Source organism: Haliotis cracherodii, unplaced genomic scaffold (genome assembly GCF_022045235.1).
Source record: "Haliotis cracherodii isolate W230 unplaced genomic scaffold, xgHalCrac1.p SCAF_11, whole genome shotgun sequence".
Classification (NCBI taxonomy): domain Eukaryota; kingdom Metazoa; phylum Mollusca; class Gastropoda; order Lepetellida; family Haliotidae; genus Haliotis; species Haliotis cracherodii.
The window spans coordinates 45,532,197-45,550,939 of record NW_027266266.1 but is presented as its reverse complement, the minus strand read 5'-3'; the positions used below and the strand labels follow the sequence as shown (position 1 = coordinate 45,550,939).

Here is an 18,743-nt window from a genome sequence, read left to right as displayed (position 1 = left end):
TAGTCGCCTCTTACAAGCATAGTCGCCTTTTGGGGCAAGCATGGGTTACTGAAGACTTATTCTACCCCTAATAGCAGAAACGATGACGACAGCACGGGATGTCAAGTCACATGGGGGAGAAAGTGTTATTTTGAGGATCGTCAGCTGTCAAAATTTTCATAACCGTTAAAGTATCGAGCAGAATAACTATTTGAAGCGTTCGTAAAATATTTAGACAATACGTTTCTCGCTATCCAACGAGAAGTTGACCGTATGATCTGTAGGTAAGTTTTGCTTTACGGTTTGAACAGTATTGTAGTTGTATCACTGAGTGTCAGTTTGATGTTGAATGAACGCCCGAAGGGAACGGATGTCTTACAATACACGCAGTATGTATTATAGTATCACCAGGTGTATAAATGTGTACATGTATAAAAACATTACAAATGTCATGAAATCTACACTCCTATGGAGTCATGAGAGACTTTTAAAATACACAAATAACCTTACAAAGTATCTGCACAATTATATTAAAGAATGAATATTAACGCTTCAACGTAGCACTAACTGTATGAAAGCCGCTGAAGCCGAAGTAAAATATTGCAGTACTTAATATTGCTAAATATTTTTAAGACCAAAGTGTTGCATAAAAGGAGTGATAACCTTTCTTTCGTACATAAGAACATCCCAATTGAGTGGATCGACGCTCATGATGTCAATAACTGGATTGTCTGACCCAGACTCAATTTATAGACCGTCTTCATATGCAGTGTAGCTAGACTAGCTGAATACTGCGTTAAACGAACGTTTTTGAAGTGGTTGTGTTACAATGGCTGCCCAGGGCCGCTTGATACGGGCACGTCATTTGCGAAGGCTATTTCTAACTGGAACTGTCTTCGTGACGGTCTGTGAGTGGTGTTGATTTGGCACAACGACATCGTCGACTGTGACGTCAATGGTGCTTAGTACACAAGAGTATGGCCAAACCATAGATGGAGAACTGCTAGTTTCAGCGACGAGTTAAGCTTCAAGCTGCATTGCCGTCGCTATGCACGTTTTTCCTCCCTACGTGTGGTCGACAAATGTGGCGGTGGCAGCGTAATGATGTGGGCGGTTAGATGGTGCCTGTGCAAGTCAACTTAACCCAACGCTATCGTGATGAAATCCTACATCAATGGACACATTAGCATCGGGGAAACGGGTGGTCCAGTCATTTAAGGCGACGCAATTCGCTGTGCAGAGTTGGTGTCCCATGGGCACGCCAGAATTCCAACAATTATTGTTTGACCCCGATAAATCCAAATTTTGGTTGTCTCAAACTTATTTTGTAATCCCAAAATAACAAAAAAACACAATTTTAAGCATTGTACAATTATGTTAATTTTTGTATTCACCACTGAACTTCTGTTTTCTTTTTTTTTCTCTCCTTTTGTTAATAACTAAACAGTTTATATTAATATTGTATTGGTTGTTTAAAATGAACTGTTCGATGTTGCTATATTTACTTTAGTTCACGATCTAAATTCCTTTGGGTTTGATGTTTTGAATGTATCGAACACTTGATTTATTTCTCAAAATTCTTTGAGAACTGTATTTTGTTCAAGACATTTTAGGGGCGGTGGGGTAGCTTAGTATTTAAAGCGTTCGCTCGTCACGCCGAAGCCCCGGGTTCAATTCGCCACATGGGTACAATGTGTGAAGCCCATTACTGGTGTCCCCCGCTGATATTGCTAGAATATTGCTAAAAGCGGCGTAAAGCCATACTCACGCACTCAAGACATTTTAAGCACGGTAGTCATGACAACAAGAAGGCCTTATTATGTCAGTGGTGATTTATCATTTATTTTATTGGAACCATCTCGCCTGTATGCATGAAGGGTACATGTAGCTAGTTCATGGTGGAATCCTGTCCTTCACGCTCATTTTGTAGTTGAACACTTCATGAAAGGCTGACGTGGCAGTTGATTGGTTAAACCGGCAACTCTCTTTGCTGTTTGCCTAATTACTATCATTATCTAGCATCGCTATCAATAAGACAATGTTATGTCACAGAGTGAAGGTGAGGTTCACTCTGGTTAAATTCTCCGATGTTGCAAATATTTTAGAGACTTCATGTGCGCTACAAAGCCCCGTGTCGCTATATAATAACTGTGCGTATACCACAATGCGTGTAGCACATGTGGTGTCTCTTAGGTAAGTGATTTTGTTCCAAATATGCCTGTTTATCCAGCAGTAAAGGGTACCCGGTAGGATCAGATGGTATTGTTACTGTCAATCTCATTAAACAAAGGGGCGGTCGGGTAGCCTAGTGGTTAAAGGGTTCGCTCGTCACGCCAAAGACCCGGGTTCGAATCCCGACATGGGTACAATGTGTGAAGCCCTTTTCTGGTGTCCCCCGCCGTGATATTGCTGGAAAATTGTTAAAGCTGCGTAAAACCAAACTCACTCACTCATTAAACAAAGATCTGAATACACCCTATTACGGGTCACGCCAGAACGACATTTCATCCGACCAACGTGACAGACGGAATGTGTTTTCTAATCATGCAACCTCGAAATATTTAATACAGGGTATTCCGAACGACAATTAATGTCTTTATGCCTGAATCCATACCATCTATCTATTAGTCATTCCAGAATGTTCTTTTGTTCAGTTTTTATTTTTTTGGTCAAAATTTGTCATTTCGAAGCGTAGTCGCTAGTTTGAAACACTAGAAAGCACGAGAAAGCTGTCTTCTGATTGGCTAATATCGACTTCTTTTCAGTCATTCCATTGGTCGGTCAAAGGTCGACGTAGCCCGTAATGGGATGTCCACATTTTTTAGCGGTAGCGGGACCTAAGATCTGGTTTTAATTAGATTGTGTTACTGTCTGTCTTCTAGAGCTGAGGGGGCGGTCGGGTAGCCTAGTGGTTAAAGCGTTCGATCGTCACGCCGAAGACCCGGGTTCGATTCCCGACATGGATACAATGTGTGAAGCCCATTTCTGGTGTCCCCCGCCATGATATTGCTGGAATATTGCTAAAAGCGGAGTAAAACCATACTCGCTCACTCACTCACTCTAGAGCTCAGAATGAAAAATCGAGTGCACACTAATCCATTGACCGGGGTAATATTTAGCCCTTTGATCACACATCGAGTGTATGGAGGTGAATATAAGTACGCATTCCTTGCTTGACGTTGACGTTACTCTGTTTTCCAGGTCCGTTTTCCCCTCGAACTGGTTCAAGTTAATAAGGGAACACACAACTCAGAATACGGCCATTTGTTTATTTGTTGATTAAAATATCCACATATTGAAAATACATCGTCATTTACAATATGAAAAAGTCAACACAAAATACATATCCAGACAATATTAAATATGTGTCATGAAAAAGCAGGCATAGTTTGAATGTTCCGATAATGCCAACACCAAAAAACAACTGCCTTCCCTTCCATCGACAACTCGCAGATATACGGTGGCCCATACCCGCCACTGGTGAGATCATTTTCACTGTATGCCCTATATTTTATCTGGCATCAATCTATCAAAGCTCAATCTTATGGATACAATCTCCAACCTGTCACTGATCTGGAAGTAATTCTGGTCACACGTGGTATGCCAGTTTGAAACGGAAAGTATCTGGCAAAATATAGTGAGTGAGTGAGTGAGTTAAAATTTAAAGTCACGGCGGCATTATTTCAGCCATGTCGTGACTTGAGCAAGTTATGTATGTATATAATATATTAAGACCTGTCGTCGAAGGACAGTACAACAACTAGCAAAACATCACAGATTATAATTGTAAAACTAGTTATAGAATAATAAAATAATAAAATTATAACAGACGACACAATATAAAAAACGGGCTGTAGATCGCCAGCAACCAAAGTTAGGCCACCATACAAGGGACCATGGGGACTTACGGTACTTCTGCTACCTACATGGTACCCCAGTAGGATTTACACCATCCCTCTGGCCACTGGCGATGATCAGTAAGATTAGCCAAAGAGTTAAAAACAACAAAAATACTACGATTAAAATCACAGAGAAATGAAATGATACGTTGAAAGATACCGGACTTACGTACCTTCCCAGGGCAAAATATAGAGGCATACAGTGAAAAATGATTTACCAGTGGCGGGTATGGGCCACCGTGCAGACACGCCTTTATAGTCGACAATGTAAAATGACAGTGTTTGACATACGCGCCACTGGAGTGAGTGAGTGAGTGAGTTGTGTTTACGCCCATGTAAACAGTATTTGACATTTCACATTATGTCGGTTCAATGTAGAGGAAAGATATAAGTGGCGAATAGACGTTTACGATTTGGTGAAATGAAAGCGACACAGCCCTTTCCATAATCATATATAAAAGTGACAAAACAATTTCCATAATCATAGGAAATATCTGATAAAAGCATTGTACGATTCCGACTTTATAATAAGCATACGTTTATGAATCACTATTCACAGTGTTGACACCAGGTGTTCGCGAAAAGGCGAGCGTATGCTGCCACACCGGTGGCACACGTCACAAACACATGCAATGACAAGTCAATTGTTCACATGAAAATATACACGGAACTGTATGTACAAGACAAAATGGGGAATTGCATCGGACATCATTTTGGTCACCGATGCGTTTAATTTGGAAATAACCCCCACATGTCAACCCATAAAACGTCTTGAAAGCTTTACTAAGAAGGCCTTGAATGTACAGTAAACTACGTTTATAACGAACACGCTTATAACGAACTGACGGATATAACGAACCTACTTTTTTGTCCCGACTATTTGCTGTCGTTATGCTGTATATATGCTTATAACTAACTACGGGTATAACGAACTAAAATTAGTAGTCCCTTCGAGTTCGTTATAACCGTAGTTTACTGTACCTCTAACGTTCTGTAGCATGTAAATATTACAGGAGCTGCTGGAATATTGATCGACATGAAGGGAAAGTTGAAGTCATCCCTGTTGTCATGCAGTCTTGATAGTGTTTTGTACCTTTGAATCTTTATGCATATATAAATATGAAACCGTTCAGGCGGTATCTCTGGTCTCTTTTATTTTCTAGCTCGGGTGAGTAAATCAGTGGAAGGGAATTGACTACTTGGCCATTATGGCGTAAGTGAGTATGGTTTTACGCCGCTTTTGGCAATATTCCTGCAATATCACCAGAGGTGGGCTTCACATATTGTACCTACGTGGGTGACCATTATTGGACGATATCAGACCAAGCTTATGTTATACGTCGGCCAAGTTCCCATATTTTGATTTTGCAAAACCGAGCAGAAATTCCAATTCGTTTGGTTACAAGGTTATTTACAAATTGAAACGGAAAGGTTAACCCCGAAATTAGTTCGTACATAACTAAATTGTAAAATGACCCCACAAGATCAAGGAATAATTAACAATAATATTGAAACACAGTTTTAGGTTTAGAATCACAAAAGGCAATACGATGGATCAAATAAAGTGGCACCAGCAATAACTAACAGGCCCTATAGCCGGTGTAGGTGAACTCACGAATTTTCAGAATTTGACAGTCAGATATCTTGAAACAGGCCATTGCTCCATTCTTGTATCCGGAACAATATTGGAAGCGGGCAGGAGTTCGGTGTTTAGGTCAGGTATCCTCTCTGCACTTGGCAAGTAGATGAGTCGTAAGTCAAGTCGTACAAGGCCTCGAATCGTCATCGTGTCGGTCCTGCATAGGCACAGCCTACCTTTTAGAAACTCCACTCCCGAAACTTCTCGAACGATCATGTCTGCCCTGTGTTTGTCAACAACCAATGGAGATAACTCTAAATCACACTTCCTGTTACGATCTGTCCACTACAACACTCAATATTTTACGAGCATTTCACTAATTTGCCGCCACTTACAACCACTACAAATAAACTTACAACAAACACCACTGCCACATATCAATATGCATAAAGAAACAGTTCAGCAAAAGGGGGGGGAGCACAATTGGTGGGAAGTCCAGCATTTCACATATTGTTTCTTTATATGACATTTGCTTTCATATTTGTTAAATTGTCCTGAATATTTGAAGAGAGATGAGTAACTATATCTACAGTCCCGACGTTGTCGATGGTTCAATGAATGAATGAGTTAATATGTTCAACGCCGCATTTAGCAATATCACACCGGGGGACACAGGAAATGGGCTTCACACATTGTACCCATATGAGGAGTCGAACTCGGCGTGACGAGCGAACGCTTTAACCACTAGCCTACCCCAACACCCTTTCAAGGAATGGACTTCCTCAAGTTTGTCATGTGGTATAGGAGTGTAAAAGTTGAAAAGTCAAACTTTTTGACAGAATTGAATTTGGTTCTTTTCCCTTTGAGTTTTTGAAACTTCTTATGGTATTAATTCCAGTTTTTTTAAAGGAAGTCCGCCCCTGATTGTATGAAGGATAACCTCTATGGCGTGGATTTGGTGGTACTTTTCAATATATGTCTTTGTACGTCCGATTCCAGTACAAATCAGGGACTGACATGTCTTCAGGTCTTCAGCCAAAACGTAATAGTCCTGACGGGAGGTTCTGGCAGATTTCTTCCTCGGTTAACATACTGGCCTTATATGTGACACTATTTGATATGTCTCTCACACACCGTTCCTTGATCAAACAATTAATGTAGTTGAGCTTACATATAATGGTTATGTTATCTGATGCCTTGTCAACTACAAACGTTAGGTGTAAGGCAGCCAGACTTCGGATGACAGCTGTCTGGGCAGAATGGGCTAAATCCAATTCTGTTTCCACTTTTGTAAGTGTCTGCAGTCTACCAATGACAACATCACGCACATGCTTAACCCACTCTGAAAGACAGCAACAGGATCATCCCCTCTATTGGTCTATTATATTTGGCATATGCCTCAACAGCATCCATAATCCTAATTGGTAGCAGGTTCATATTTTGGGCACTATTTGAATAATTGACGAAGGTTGTTATCGTCAGCAATGGAGAAGTCATCTGCGACCCATAAGCACGGGTGCTGACAAACCAAGGTCCTTAATCGGACTACAAAGGGCAGCGTAAGCTAGCGTCTAAGGAGCATGGGGTGCACAGCGACTAGTGACGCGACCAAGGGTCATAATCATGGCGAATCTGAGATTCCGACCAACGATCAGCGGATCCTGCAAACAAAAGTGTGGCGGCTTAAAGAACGTTACCACCCGTGACCTCTCTCACATATGAAGACATACATCATCATCATCATCATTATACAAACAGATACACATGGCTTTCTGATACAGTTAACACCTGTACATACATATTCACGAGTAAACGTTCTGTTTTGTATATTTTGTTGTTTAAGGCAATATTTCAGCTATATGACGGTAGTCTGTAAATAATCGAGTCTGGAACGGACAGTCAAGTGATTGCCATCATGAGCATCGATCCACGCAATGGGGATCGATGACATGCATCAACCATGTCAGCGAGTCTGACCACCCGATCTCGTTAGTCGCCTCCAACGACAAGCATAGTCGCCTTCTATGGCAAGCATGGTGGCACCGTTTCGTGATCCAAGATGACATTTGGGCCTCTTGCCGTCGATGGTGTCTTGATATCCGCAACGATCTACCCAATTGAAATACGATGACATGCATCAACCAAGTCAGCGAGCCTGACCACCGGATCCCGTTTGTCGCCTCTTACGACAAGCATCGTTGCCTCTTATGACAAGCATGCGTTGCTGAAGACCAATTCTAACCCGGATCTTTACGGGAAGACGTAAACTGCCGAGCAAAAGAAAGTACACACCCATGGTGGTGCCTACAATGAAACCAAAATCGAGAAATGGTTGTTCGAGGGTGATGTATTTGACATTTGATAGCATCATAGTTGTGACGTGAAGTATGCAATGTTTCGGCTACAATTTTTAGCCTAGTAACGTTCGTCATTTTTTTTTTTATCAGATTCATTTTCCAAGCGTTTACTTTCTTTTGCCAAGAAGTTTATAGTACTAAAGTGTGTAGCCAATACGACAATGGAATTATGAAACTTAACAAAACCATGGTTCACAATAACATTTCGACCTAAATTTAATATAGGAAAATAAGGTTTTTAATCAATATACATTTGAACCGTGCAAAAGTAAGCATATACTTGTAATTTGGACTTGACAAAAAAAAGTCGAATAATTATTTCTTGTTTGTTTCATTTGTAGCCATCTTCAAACATGGGTGTATATTTTCTTAAGTCCAGCAGTATACATTTCCTTAAGGATCGATCAGCTAGACGTGAAAAAGAACAATTTGCGGCTTCGTGATTTGGATGGAATATAAAGTAATGAAAGTATAAAAGAAAGCGTATCTTAAATTTACAAAATCCATCAAATTCTCCCCCCTCACTAATTGCGAAAGAATTGATTTCCTCTGCTCATCTCAATGCGTCTAAGAGTGACTTTGACGAGGGATCAGTTGACATGAAGGTGTCTGAAAAAGTGAGAAACACTCCCACCAATCCAGGCCTTTATACCTCGCCATTTGAAATAGAATAGAAATATCGCGAATATTCAGTATGGCTTGTTTTCAAGTTTGTTTGTTGTTTAACGCCGCACTCAGCAATATTCCAGCTATATGACAGCGGTCTGTAAATAATCGAGTCTGGACCAGTCAATCCAGTTATTGACATCATCAGCATCGATCGTAGCACCGCCAGTGGCTATTACCAGTTATGTCCCTTCTAAGCCTCTCCTATGGACCAATCAGATTCCACCTCTCGTATCACTTGCATGTGCTTCAAACAAAATGGCGGCGCCAAGTCAGGACGATCTGCTCGATAATCAAGATCTATATTGTGATAAAACGGGTCTTACATCGCGAATCGCTCAAATCACGCGAGCATTTTGATAAAAAACATGAAAAGATTTTGAAAATATCTGTTGACAACGAAAAGGCGGTGCACATGCTTTGCAAATCCTGCAATCGACCGAAATCTGGATGCCAGTTTACGAACCGCATTTCGATTTCGTTGCGCGATTTTGATTGGACTATGCATAGACTCGTTAGTCCAGCCAAATTGTAACTCCATAATACCAGCCTAGTTCGGCAAGGGTGGAAACTGGACTTTTATAGTCAGTTTACTCACTTGCCTCGGGAAGATGCTAATCACAGACATACTAAATCTTTCACATTGCCTGCTGTTACTGACTGGCTTCTGGATTCTATCATTATTGAAGTCATATCAGGCTGTGACAACTGATCATGCTCTCGGGTCCACTCGGCACATTCCGCTGCATAATATCTCGGCAGCAACTGAGTAGGGACATTGTATGAATTCACCGTACTCCCATTCGGCTTTGTCCGCCAAATCTGAAAAAAAATATCCCAGCGCCCTCTGTTGGATGATCGCCGGAAACTATAACACTAGATCCAGGCGGGTGAAGTTAGTATTCAAAATAGTATTCAAAAACGGGTTATTCTACGCTTAACTAAGAGTAGGTATATATAGTTAAGTGTCAACAAAAGTGGAAACAATTTGAAGCGTTATATAAGTCCACAACTGTCGCCATGTTGTGTCACGTGACAGCCGTCAAGTAGAATCTGTTCCAATATGGATTCCGTCTATCCTTTACTTTCGTTAGTGATGTGTATCATTTTGAGAGAATACAACCTTTCAATGATGGTTTTCCTCATGCAAGCCCATGCCCATTGATACATCTTGGGGGCACGGGTGGCCCAGTCGTCTAAGGCATGCACTTTTCCGTGCAGAGTTGCGTCCCTTTGGAACGCCAGATACCTATGATTGTGGGTTCGAATCCTGGTTCGCTCCGATTATATTTCTAGGTTAGTCAGCACTATACCCGTGTTCGCGGGTTTCACGAAAGTGGTAAATGTCTGAGACCCCCATAACTTTCCTCCAATATTAAGCTGACGCGCCGTGATATAACTGGAATACTGTTCAACGCGGCGTAAAACCGAACTCGTCACGATCTGAGTGAGTACTAGATCATAGCCTAAAATCTCCCTGCCAGTCTAATGTACAAAACAATTTCAACATTACCCCACGAGGAACTGAACGCAGAGTGAAGGTATGTTCAGTTCAAGTCCCGTAGTTGATTTAATGTTAACTTCGGAATGTGTCCAAAAAACTAGTGTTTCCTTCAGATATGGGTGTCGTTCACCTCCTCCGCGTGGCGATCAGATCCGTCATATACGACAACAATGTCTCCATTAGTGTCGGGGATTTCCCGCGGAAGTAGTTCCGGCATGGACTCCATTACTTCACCGTTGCCTTCTGGGATACGTGTGTCATCCACATCCTGGTGTGACGTCAGATGCGTAGTGCTGACTTCGCGTCGTTGTCGATCCTCGTGTCTAGAGGGGTCTCTGATCAGTCTGCGCCGGCACTGGTACCAGACGTTAAGGGGATGTCCCATAGACACCACGGACAGACACAGGAGCAAGATGTTCACCTACAGAGAGAAAAGGGAAAACAAAGTTAATCTGAACTCCTTCAAAGGTAGTCACCGAGTGCTGATTCAAAACGCTGCTATTATTGTACCATCATGGCGTTTTCTACCTATAAGTGCTTGTTTTCACTTTATATCTATCATTTCACTCAAATTCTACCAGGCTGCCTCCGTGGTCTAGTGGTAGAGCGTCCGCCCGGAGAGCGGAAGGTCTCGGAGTTCGATTCCCGACCGCGTCATACCAAAAGACATTAAAAGATCGTACTTGTTGTTACACTGTCTGGCGTTCGATATTAAGGGGCTAAAACAAGGACTGGTCGGCTCGGAGTCAGTATACTGTGTCTGAGTGGGATATTCATGTTAAACTGCGGCATGGTATCTCAGTGGGCTAGCACTATAAACTCAGCTTTTGTCCGGACCAGTACAAGCAGTCACACACACGTGCATGCACGTCGCTATATAAGTGCAATAATCTTAGACGCGACGTTAAACCTCATTCCAACACACCTCATCTTAATCTATCGTTTAACTGTATATCTATCATTTCACTCTATATCTATGATCTATTACCCCGTGGGGGTACCCCTTCAGAATTTACCCCCCAGGCTCCATGCTGGTTGTATGAGACGAGAAAAAATGGATCGGTGGTCAGGCTGCACTTAGTTGTCCTCATTTGCATATTTATCGCATTGTGATACTATTTTTTCGGATTGCTTTATCGCACTGATAACACTATCCATAATATGACAATTATGTATAACGAACTTTACATTATAACAAGACAAATATCCGAGAGTATCATTTTCAATATGGCCGCCGTGACGGCCCTGCTTACAATTTGCCGAATGTAAAAAAACCTGAGACACGTGTCTTACTTCTATGTCATAGTAAACAAATATTACAAAGTACTTTTGAAGCCCATTCCGCCAACAAACTGTGTCTGTCGCAAAGGTCACCGATCAAAAAATTTGCTTGGTATTTGAACATAAGGTTTCGTCCGGTCGGCGTATTGTGTCGCCTCCTTATTGCAGGAACCATATTCAAAGTTGAAAGAGCTCTACTTTCGGTACATTGTCATAAAAATATCGACAGACGGAGAAGCCATATACATGCAACTGCTGCTTGGCTTCTTATATCATATTTAAGGTAGATCGCTTTATTGCTGAAGACAGCAGTAAATAAACTTGAAATTGGATTTGACTAAAAAAAAAAAACGTCATAAAAATGTAAGTAGGCTGAAAACAGTCGTCAAAACACTGAAAGACCCAAAACACAACTAGCATACCCGCATCAAATACATCACCATCCGCTCACCATTTCGAGGTTTGTTTCATTTTTAGCCATCATCAAACTTGGGTATACTTCCTTTTGCCAGGCAGTGTAGAAGTCAGTAAATCTAGATCAGCGCCTATATAGCATGAAACTGGGAGGAGTTGGTGTAATAATGAGTGAGTGAGTGAGTGGGTTAGATTTAACGCCGCTTTTAACAGTATTCCAGTTATATCACGGCGCGTCAACTTAATGAGGGAGGAAAGCCCGAAGTGATGCAGGACTCAGACGTTTACCACTTCGGTGAAACCCACGAGCACGGGTATGGTGCTGACAAACCTAGAAACATAATCGGGGCATAATCTGTTAAAACAAACGAATACAAAAGAAATTGCTTCGGTAAGAAATGAGGATCTTACTGACTGACGTCCCCTTCACAAAAACTTATGTGTTAACTTTGTATTCTATATCTGATGTCAAGAAACATTCCACAATAAAATGAGATGTTCCATTTTTTAACACAGTGCCTTCATTTTTTTAAAAACAAACCAACACGCTGAATACTTTTCTGTTTTTGCGTTTCCTCGTGTTAGAAAAGAATAATATGTTAAAAACAAACAAATAAAAAACATGTCTCGGTAAGAAATGAGGATCTGACTGACGTCCTCCTTCACAAAAAACAATGTGAATTAAATTTGTATTCTATATCTGATTTCAAGAATCATTTAAAAAATAAAATGAGAAGTGACAGTGAGGATTCATGTTTCCGGAGGAAAGAATATTCATATAGAAAAATATAACAGTGTTAGTAAGATGTTGTCTGTGGAAATAATATCCTTGGCAAAAATTTCCACCGGATCTTTTTACCGAGGTATTACTTCCTCTGGATTAAATATCCTATTACAATTACGCAGTGTTGTAATACTATAGTTGTTTAAAAACTTTTATAAGCAAGTCACAAAATTAATCGGGGAATGGTGATATATACTCTTCAAAAAAAGAAACTTGACACTGACTTTCAAAATGTAATATAATGCGATTGTTTCAAAATAGGACACAGAAACTATAATTGAAACACTGTTTGAAGATCAATGTACACAATGTTCAAAACATTAATCGTGTCACCTAGACAGACACACGTACACGATACAGTTAATGTCACAGGGGTACAGAAAATGTCAGTATCGGTTGTGCCCACCACGTGCATCAATCACCTCTTGACACCGACGACCCATAGATGCAATCAAGTTGTCAATAATACGCTGTTGGGTGTGCTGCCATTCATGCTGAAGTGCATCAAGAAGCGCCGGAAGTGTTTGGGGCGGTTGATTCCTTCTGCGAACGCGTCGATCCGACTCGTCCCACAGATGCTCAATCGGGGACAAATCTGGTGACCGGGCTGGCCAAGGTAATGTCTGGATATTGTTGTGCTGTAAGAAGTCCTGACAAACACGTGCAATATGCAGTCGAGCTTTGTCCTGCTGGAACTGTCCGCCATGAACGTTGACGTGAGGAAGAACGTAAGGCTGTAGGATCAAGTCTCTGTAACGCACACCTGTCAATGCACCTGTCACATGCACGAGAGGCGTCCTACCACCGTGATGAATTCCGGCCCATACCATGACATGGGACAACCTGCTGCACACAGTTGGGGGCGTAACGTTCACCCCGACGTCTGTAGACACGTGCGCGCCCATCAGCACGTGTGAGTAGGAAACGGGACTCGTCAGTAAACAGTACATTTCTCCACCTTGCACGTGTCCATCTAACCCTCTGTTGGCACCAAAGCAGACGGTCCGCCAGATGACGTGGGGTCAATACATGACGTCGAACATGTCTTCGTGCTAAAAGTCCAGCCTCCTTCAGTCTGTTGCGTACCGTTTGATCTGATATTCTGCCTACCCCAGGGATCTGTGTGGTTGCAGACGTGGCTGTGTTAGTCCGGTCTCGGAGGTGTCGCAGCCGGACGTATCGATCTTGTGGTTGGGTTGTCACCCTTGGTCTTCCTGACCTTGGTCTGTCGTCAACTCTGTTGGTGTTGTTGTATCGGGTCCACAGTGCGGAGATTGTCTGTCAGGATACGCCAAAGTGCCTGGCCACTTCTTGCTGAGTTGCTCCAGCTTGAAATCTCCCAATGGCGTTGTTCCGTTGAGCTGCATTCAGTCTTGGCATTCTGTCACCGCCTCTACTGTCGTTATTAGGACTGTATGAACAGCCGTTGATGTGGATTTTTATACCCATTCAGCAGGGGGGCCTGCAAGCCTAAATGCAGGATCCTGTGCTGCACGTTTTTTACAGGCGGTTGCGTTTGGATGAAGCTGTAAAATTGATCCCCAAACGCTACGTTTATGTGCTTTGCATGTGTTTTCGCGAATTATAGACACATCATCTTTCTGTTTGACTTATTTGGTTCTCATTTAATGTAATTATTTTAGATATTTGGCAAAAAGTGGTTTTACATCTATGTCCAGTTTCTTTTTTTGAAGCGTATATTTTGCGTATTTCGCAAAAACGCAAATTATCAGGAGCTCTGGGCCTATTGAATTACACAAAGACTGGTTACTCAACTTTTTATCAAGGGTTATATCGTGAAGTGCGCCCTGTCACCTTACACCAAATACCACTCCTTCCTCACAGTTAATATATATACTCAACAACGAAAGTTCATATGATACCAATATTTTAGTGTAACGCGTAACCAATAATCGACAAGACAACTGGATTCGAACAACACACCTACGAAATCGATTCCAGCCAGCAACAGTGACTGCAAGAAGCATCCCTGGCCTTCGACGAATATCTTCACAAACCGTACGTCGCCGCCTCAGATGTGCAGGGATTGTCGCCAGAAGACCCGCCAGACGTGACATTTTGACGGGAAACCACCGTCAAGCACGTCTGCAGTGATGCAGACAGCGTCTACGGTGGACGACCATGCAGTGGGGACAAGTTCTATTCACGACGAGATCATCGGCCCTGTTGTTGTACCGATTTGCGCCGTCATGATCAAGGCATTACCTTTCAACATGACAACGCCCGGCCTCATGTTGCTCGACTTATTCAGGATTCTCTTCAACAAAACAACGTGAATGTCATCCCCTGGCCGGCTCGCTCCCCTGATCTCTCACAAATCGAGTACATGTGGGATGAGATGGATCGGCGCCTTCGACTTCAAGCACGTGTTCCACAGACACTCCAGGGGCTTCGAAACATGCTCCAGCAGATATGGACAGACATCCCACAAGACTTTGTGCGACGACGCCTGGTCTATTCCATGAGACGAAGATGTGTTTTTTGCATCGCAACCAGAGGTGGACACACACGCTATTGATTTGTAAATTGACATTTTGGCATGTTCATGTTTTGTATGAAATCACGCATTTTCTGAAGTCAGTATGGCAAATTAAACCATTCGAACACATACAGGAGTCTTTTATCTGTTGCAAACCGAAATCATTTCAGATTTGGTAAAAAACATAACTTTGCATTAAATCTTATTCAATGTCACAGGAACTTTTGTTGTTCAGTATATGTGAAATTCGGGATAGGACATTTAGGCAGGAAAGAGGCATTCCAACTGGCACTACTTGTGCTCCCCTTGTCATCTGTTTCTTCATGCATCATGAATTGGAATTTCTGAGAAAGTCAAATAATTTTGAACGCGACGTTGAACCTCAACTTATCTTTATGTCGAGAAAATTTCCAGCAGCTTCGGCCTCCGGTCTACACTTCACAACCTTTGAGGCACAATCAAGACAGTTCTTTCCTACGATGATTTCAAACAGCGTCATGTGACTCTTGCTCAAAAGTTGTTTGATCAGGGTTACAACATGCAAACCATTAGTTAGGCTTTTAAAAATGTTAATGGTGGGCATATGGAGGATATTTCAAAGTTTGAATCACATTTGTGTTTGATCAAGATTATGTGACCTTTCGCCTTTCACTAACAAGTTGTCACCATTTAGGCGAAAACCTAGTGTCATCACTGATTTACAGTGATCCATTTTCATCGCTATTTTGCCTTTTACTTTTATGGAATTTGTTTCGGTGTATAATCAAGACTGGTTATTCGCTGGCGTTGACGTTAAATATTTATGGTTATAGAAATGGCTTTGTGGCTATAACTTCATAAGCCTGATCCAACATGTATCGATTTCTTTGTTCCATTGATGCCTGTGAGTGAGTGAGTGAGTTTGGTCTAACACCGCTTTTAACAGTATTCCAGTTATATCACGGCGTGTCAGCTTAATGTGGGAGGAAAGCCCGAAGTGATGCAGGTCTCAGACGTTTACCACTTCGGTGAAACCCACGGGCACGGGTATGGTGCTGACAAACCTAGAAACATAATTGGGGCGAACCGGGATTCGAACTCACAACCATAGGTTTCTGGCGTGCCCAAGGGACGCAACTCTGCACAGCGAATCGCGGCGCCTTAGACGACTGCGCCACCCGTGCCCCCCCCCCCCCCATTGATGCCTGTATTTAATCTTAATAACCTAATATCTGCTTATAATTGTCATTACTTTCCCTTTGCTATAATTTCCACCACTGTTTTGGGGATTGGACGTAGTCAATTGTTCTTTAAGGGCCAAAGATGAAAACAAACAGCCTACACTTCCAGTCTGATGACATCACTTCCGTTTTAGAGCGACCCATGGCTCTAGCCAGCGTTATATAGACTTCCTGTCTAATGACGCCACTTCCGGTTGGGGATGTCAGAACAGTGCTTTTAAAAGCTGCGGTGGCGGTGGTTGTTTAAAGCATTCACCGAATGACCAATCTTATGCTAGAAGCATACACCATTAATTATCCGTAAACATCAGCAATGAAATATCAATCTTTTCCATCTTCTGACCAAATCAGTTTCACATGCCTGCCCTTTCTATTTCTGGCAATCTCGCGTTTAATCGCCGTGCTTTCCAGCAACGCAAACAGGAAACGAGAGTTTGCGGACAGCGGTTTAACAACATCAACCGGGGCTAATTACAAGAAGGGTGTCTGTTTCTGTGTCTGTTTCTGTGTCTGTATGGCGCTGACACGAAGGACCCAATCATTACATCAACACTGGGTCTCAATGAGAATTCATACTACATTCATACAAAAAACATCCTTTGACCACTGACACGCACGTCAAAGTTGGAACTTGACCAGCACTATACGAGGCTAGCTATTACCGCGGCATCGTTGGGGTCGTCTTCTTGGTCAGTGCGTGTCCGTCAAAAGGACCACAACATCGTTATCACTGAACACTCCTTCTGTTGAGGCAATGCCTGCTTAACCAATCTCCCTCTTGTCACGCTTCCCCAGAAACCAGTTCAGACATAATAATATGTGCATGTGGTTTACAGTGCAGTATATATTGGTAAACGTAAATCTACAGTATACAGTCCATGGTTAGTAGAAACTAGAAAACATTTAAAATAGGCATTCAAGAAGAATGTACACAAACTGAAATTGATATTCCCACACGGTTATAAATTACGGCGAATGATCGAATTGAATATATATATTTCACGACATGACTGAGATGTTGAAAGCTTGTCATGTAGGTGAGGTGAAATTGGGTTTAACGTCGCGTCCAAGATTATTGCATTTATATAGCCACGTGCATGCACGTGTGTGTGGCTGCTTGTACTAGTCCGGACTGATGCCGATTTATAGTGCTCTCACTGAGATACCATGCCGCAGTTCAACATGAATACCCCACTCAGACACAGTATACTGACTCCGAGCCGACCAGTCCTTGTTTTAGCCCCTTAATGCCGAGCGCCAGAGAAGGTAACAACAAGTACCATCTTTTAACGTCTTTTGGTATGACGCGGCCGGGGATCGAACCCCGGACCTTCCGCTCTCCGGGCAGACGCTCTACCTTCAGACCACGGAGGCGGTCGACATGCAATGTAACAACTAACACCCGATCTACAATATCTCTACAGCAAGGTACAACTACCACATGACTCATGTACAATATGTCTATACAACAAGGCCAAGCTCCAGCCTTACCTGCAATATGTCCATACAACAAGGCCAAGCTACCACCTTACCTGCAATATGTCTATACAACAAGGCCAAGCTAGCACCTTACCTGCAATATGTCCATACAACAAGGCCAAGCTACCACCTTACCTGCAATATGTCTATACAACAAGGCCAAGCTCCAGCCTTACCTGCAATATGTCTATACAACAAGGCCAAGCTACCATCTTACCTGCAATATGTCTATACAACAAGGCCAAGCTAGCACCTTACCTGCAATATGTCCATACAACAAGGCCAAGCTACCACCTTACCTGCAATATGTCTATACAACAAGGCCAAGCTAGCACCTTACCTGCAGTGTGTCTATACAACAAGGCCAAGCTACCACCTTACCTGCAATATGTCTATACAACAAGGCCAAGCTCCAGCCTTAACTGCAATATGTCCATACAACAAGGCCAAGCTACCACCTTACCTGCAATATGTCTATACAACAAGGCCAAGCTAGCACCTTACCTGCAGTGTGTCTGTGTATTTTTTAATGAGGAAGTTCCTCATGGGAAACTGGAAGGCTCCGATTATTGACGATACCGCCGTCATCACGCCAAACAGTTTGCCGAAATGTTGCTGGGGAAAGTGCCTGAAACGCCAGATGCAGAAACAGCAAGTCAGTCCAAAGTTATACGTGAATAAAAATACTAAATTTATGGTTGGTTTGTTGTTTTACGCCGCATTCAGCAATATTCCAACTATATGACGGTGGTCTGTAAATAACCGAATCTGGACTAGACAATGCAGTGATTGATATCATGAACATCGATCCACGCAATTTGGATCGATGACATGCTTCAACCAAGTCAGCGAGCCTGACCACCCGATCCCGTTTGTCGCCTCTGAGGACAAGTATAGTCGCCTTTTACGGCAAGCATGGGTTGCTGAAGACCTATTCTACCCCGGATGTTCACAGGGAGCTAAATGTATGGAATCAAGCCCGCTTTTCATAGACTTACAGTTACGTTGATTCCTAGAATCCAAAATGCAGGAATACAGAAGTCTCGTATTGATTCGAGATATTCAAGTTACTTGCCCAAAG

The 18,743-nt window shown here is 42.4% G+C and overlaps 1 protein-coding gene across 1 annotated transcript in view; it reads right to left on the bottom strand.

Annotated features, from left to right (window-relative positions):
• Nucleotides 1-10,093: 10,093 nt before the first annotated feature.
• The window catches only part of LOC139455135 (equilibrative nucleobase transporter 1-like), a 56,392-nt gene continuing 47,742 nt past the window's right edge, over nucleotides 10,094-18,743 (bottom strand). The window contains exons 9-10 of the mRNA XM_071236691.1: nucleotides 18,167-18,290; nucleotides 10,094-10,405 (exon numbers count right to left, since the gene is read on the bottom strand). Coding sequence (XP_071092792.1) covers nucleotides 10,094-10,405; nucleotides 18,167-18,290 — 436 coding nt within the window. The remainder of the gene's footprint in view (nucleotides 10,406-18,166; nucleotides 18,291-18,743) is intronic.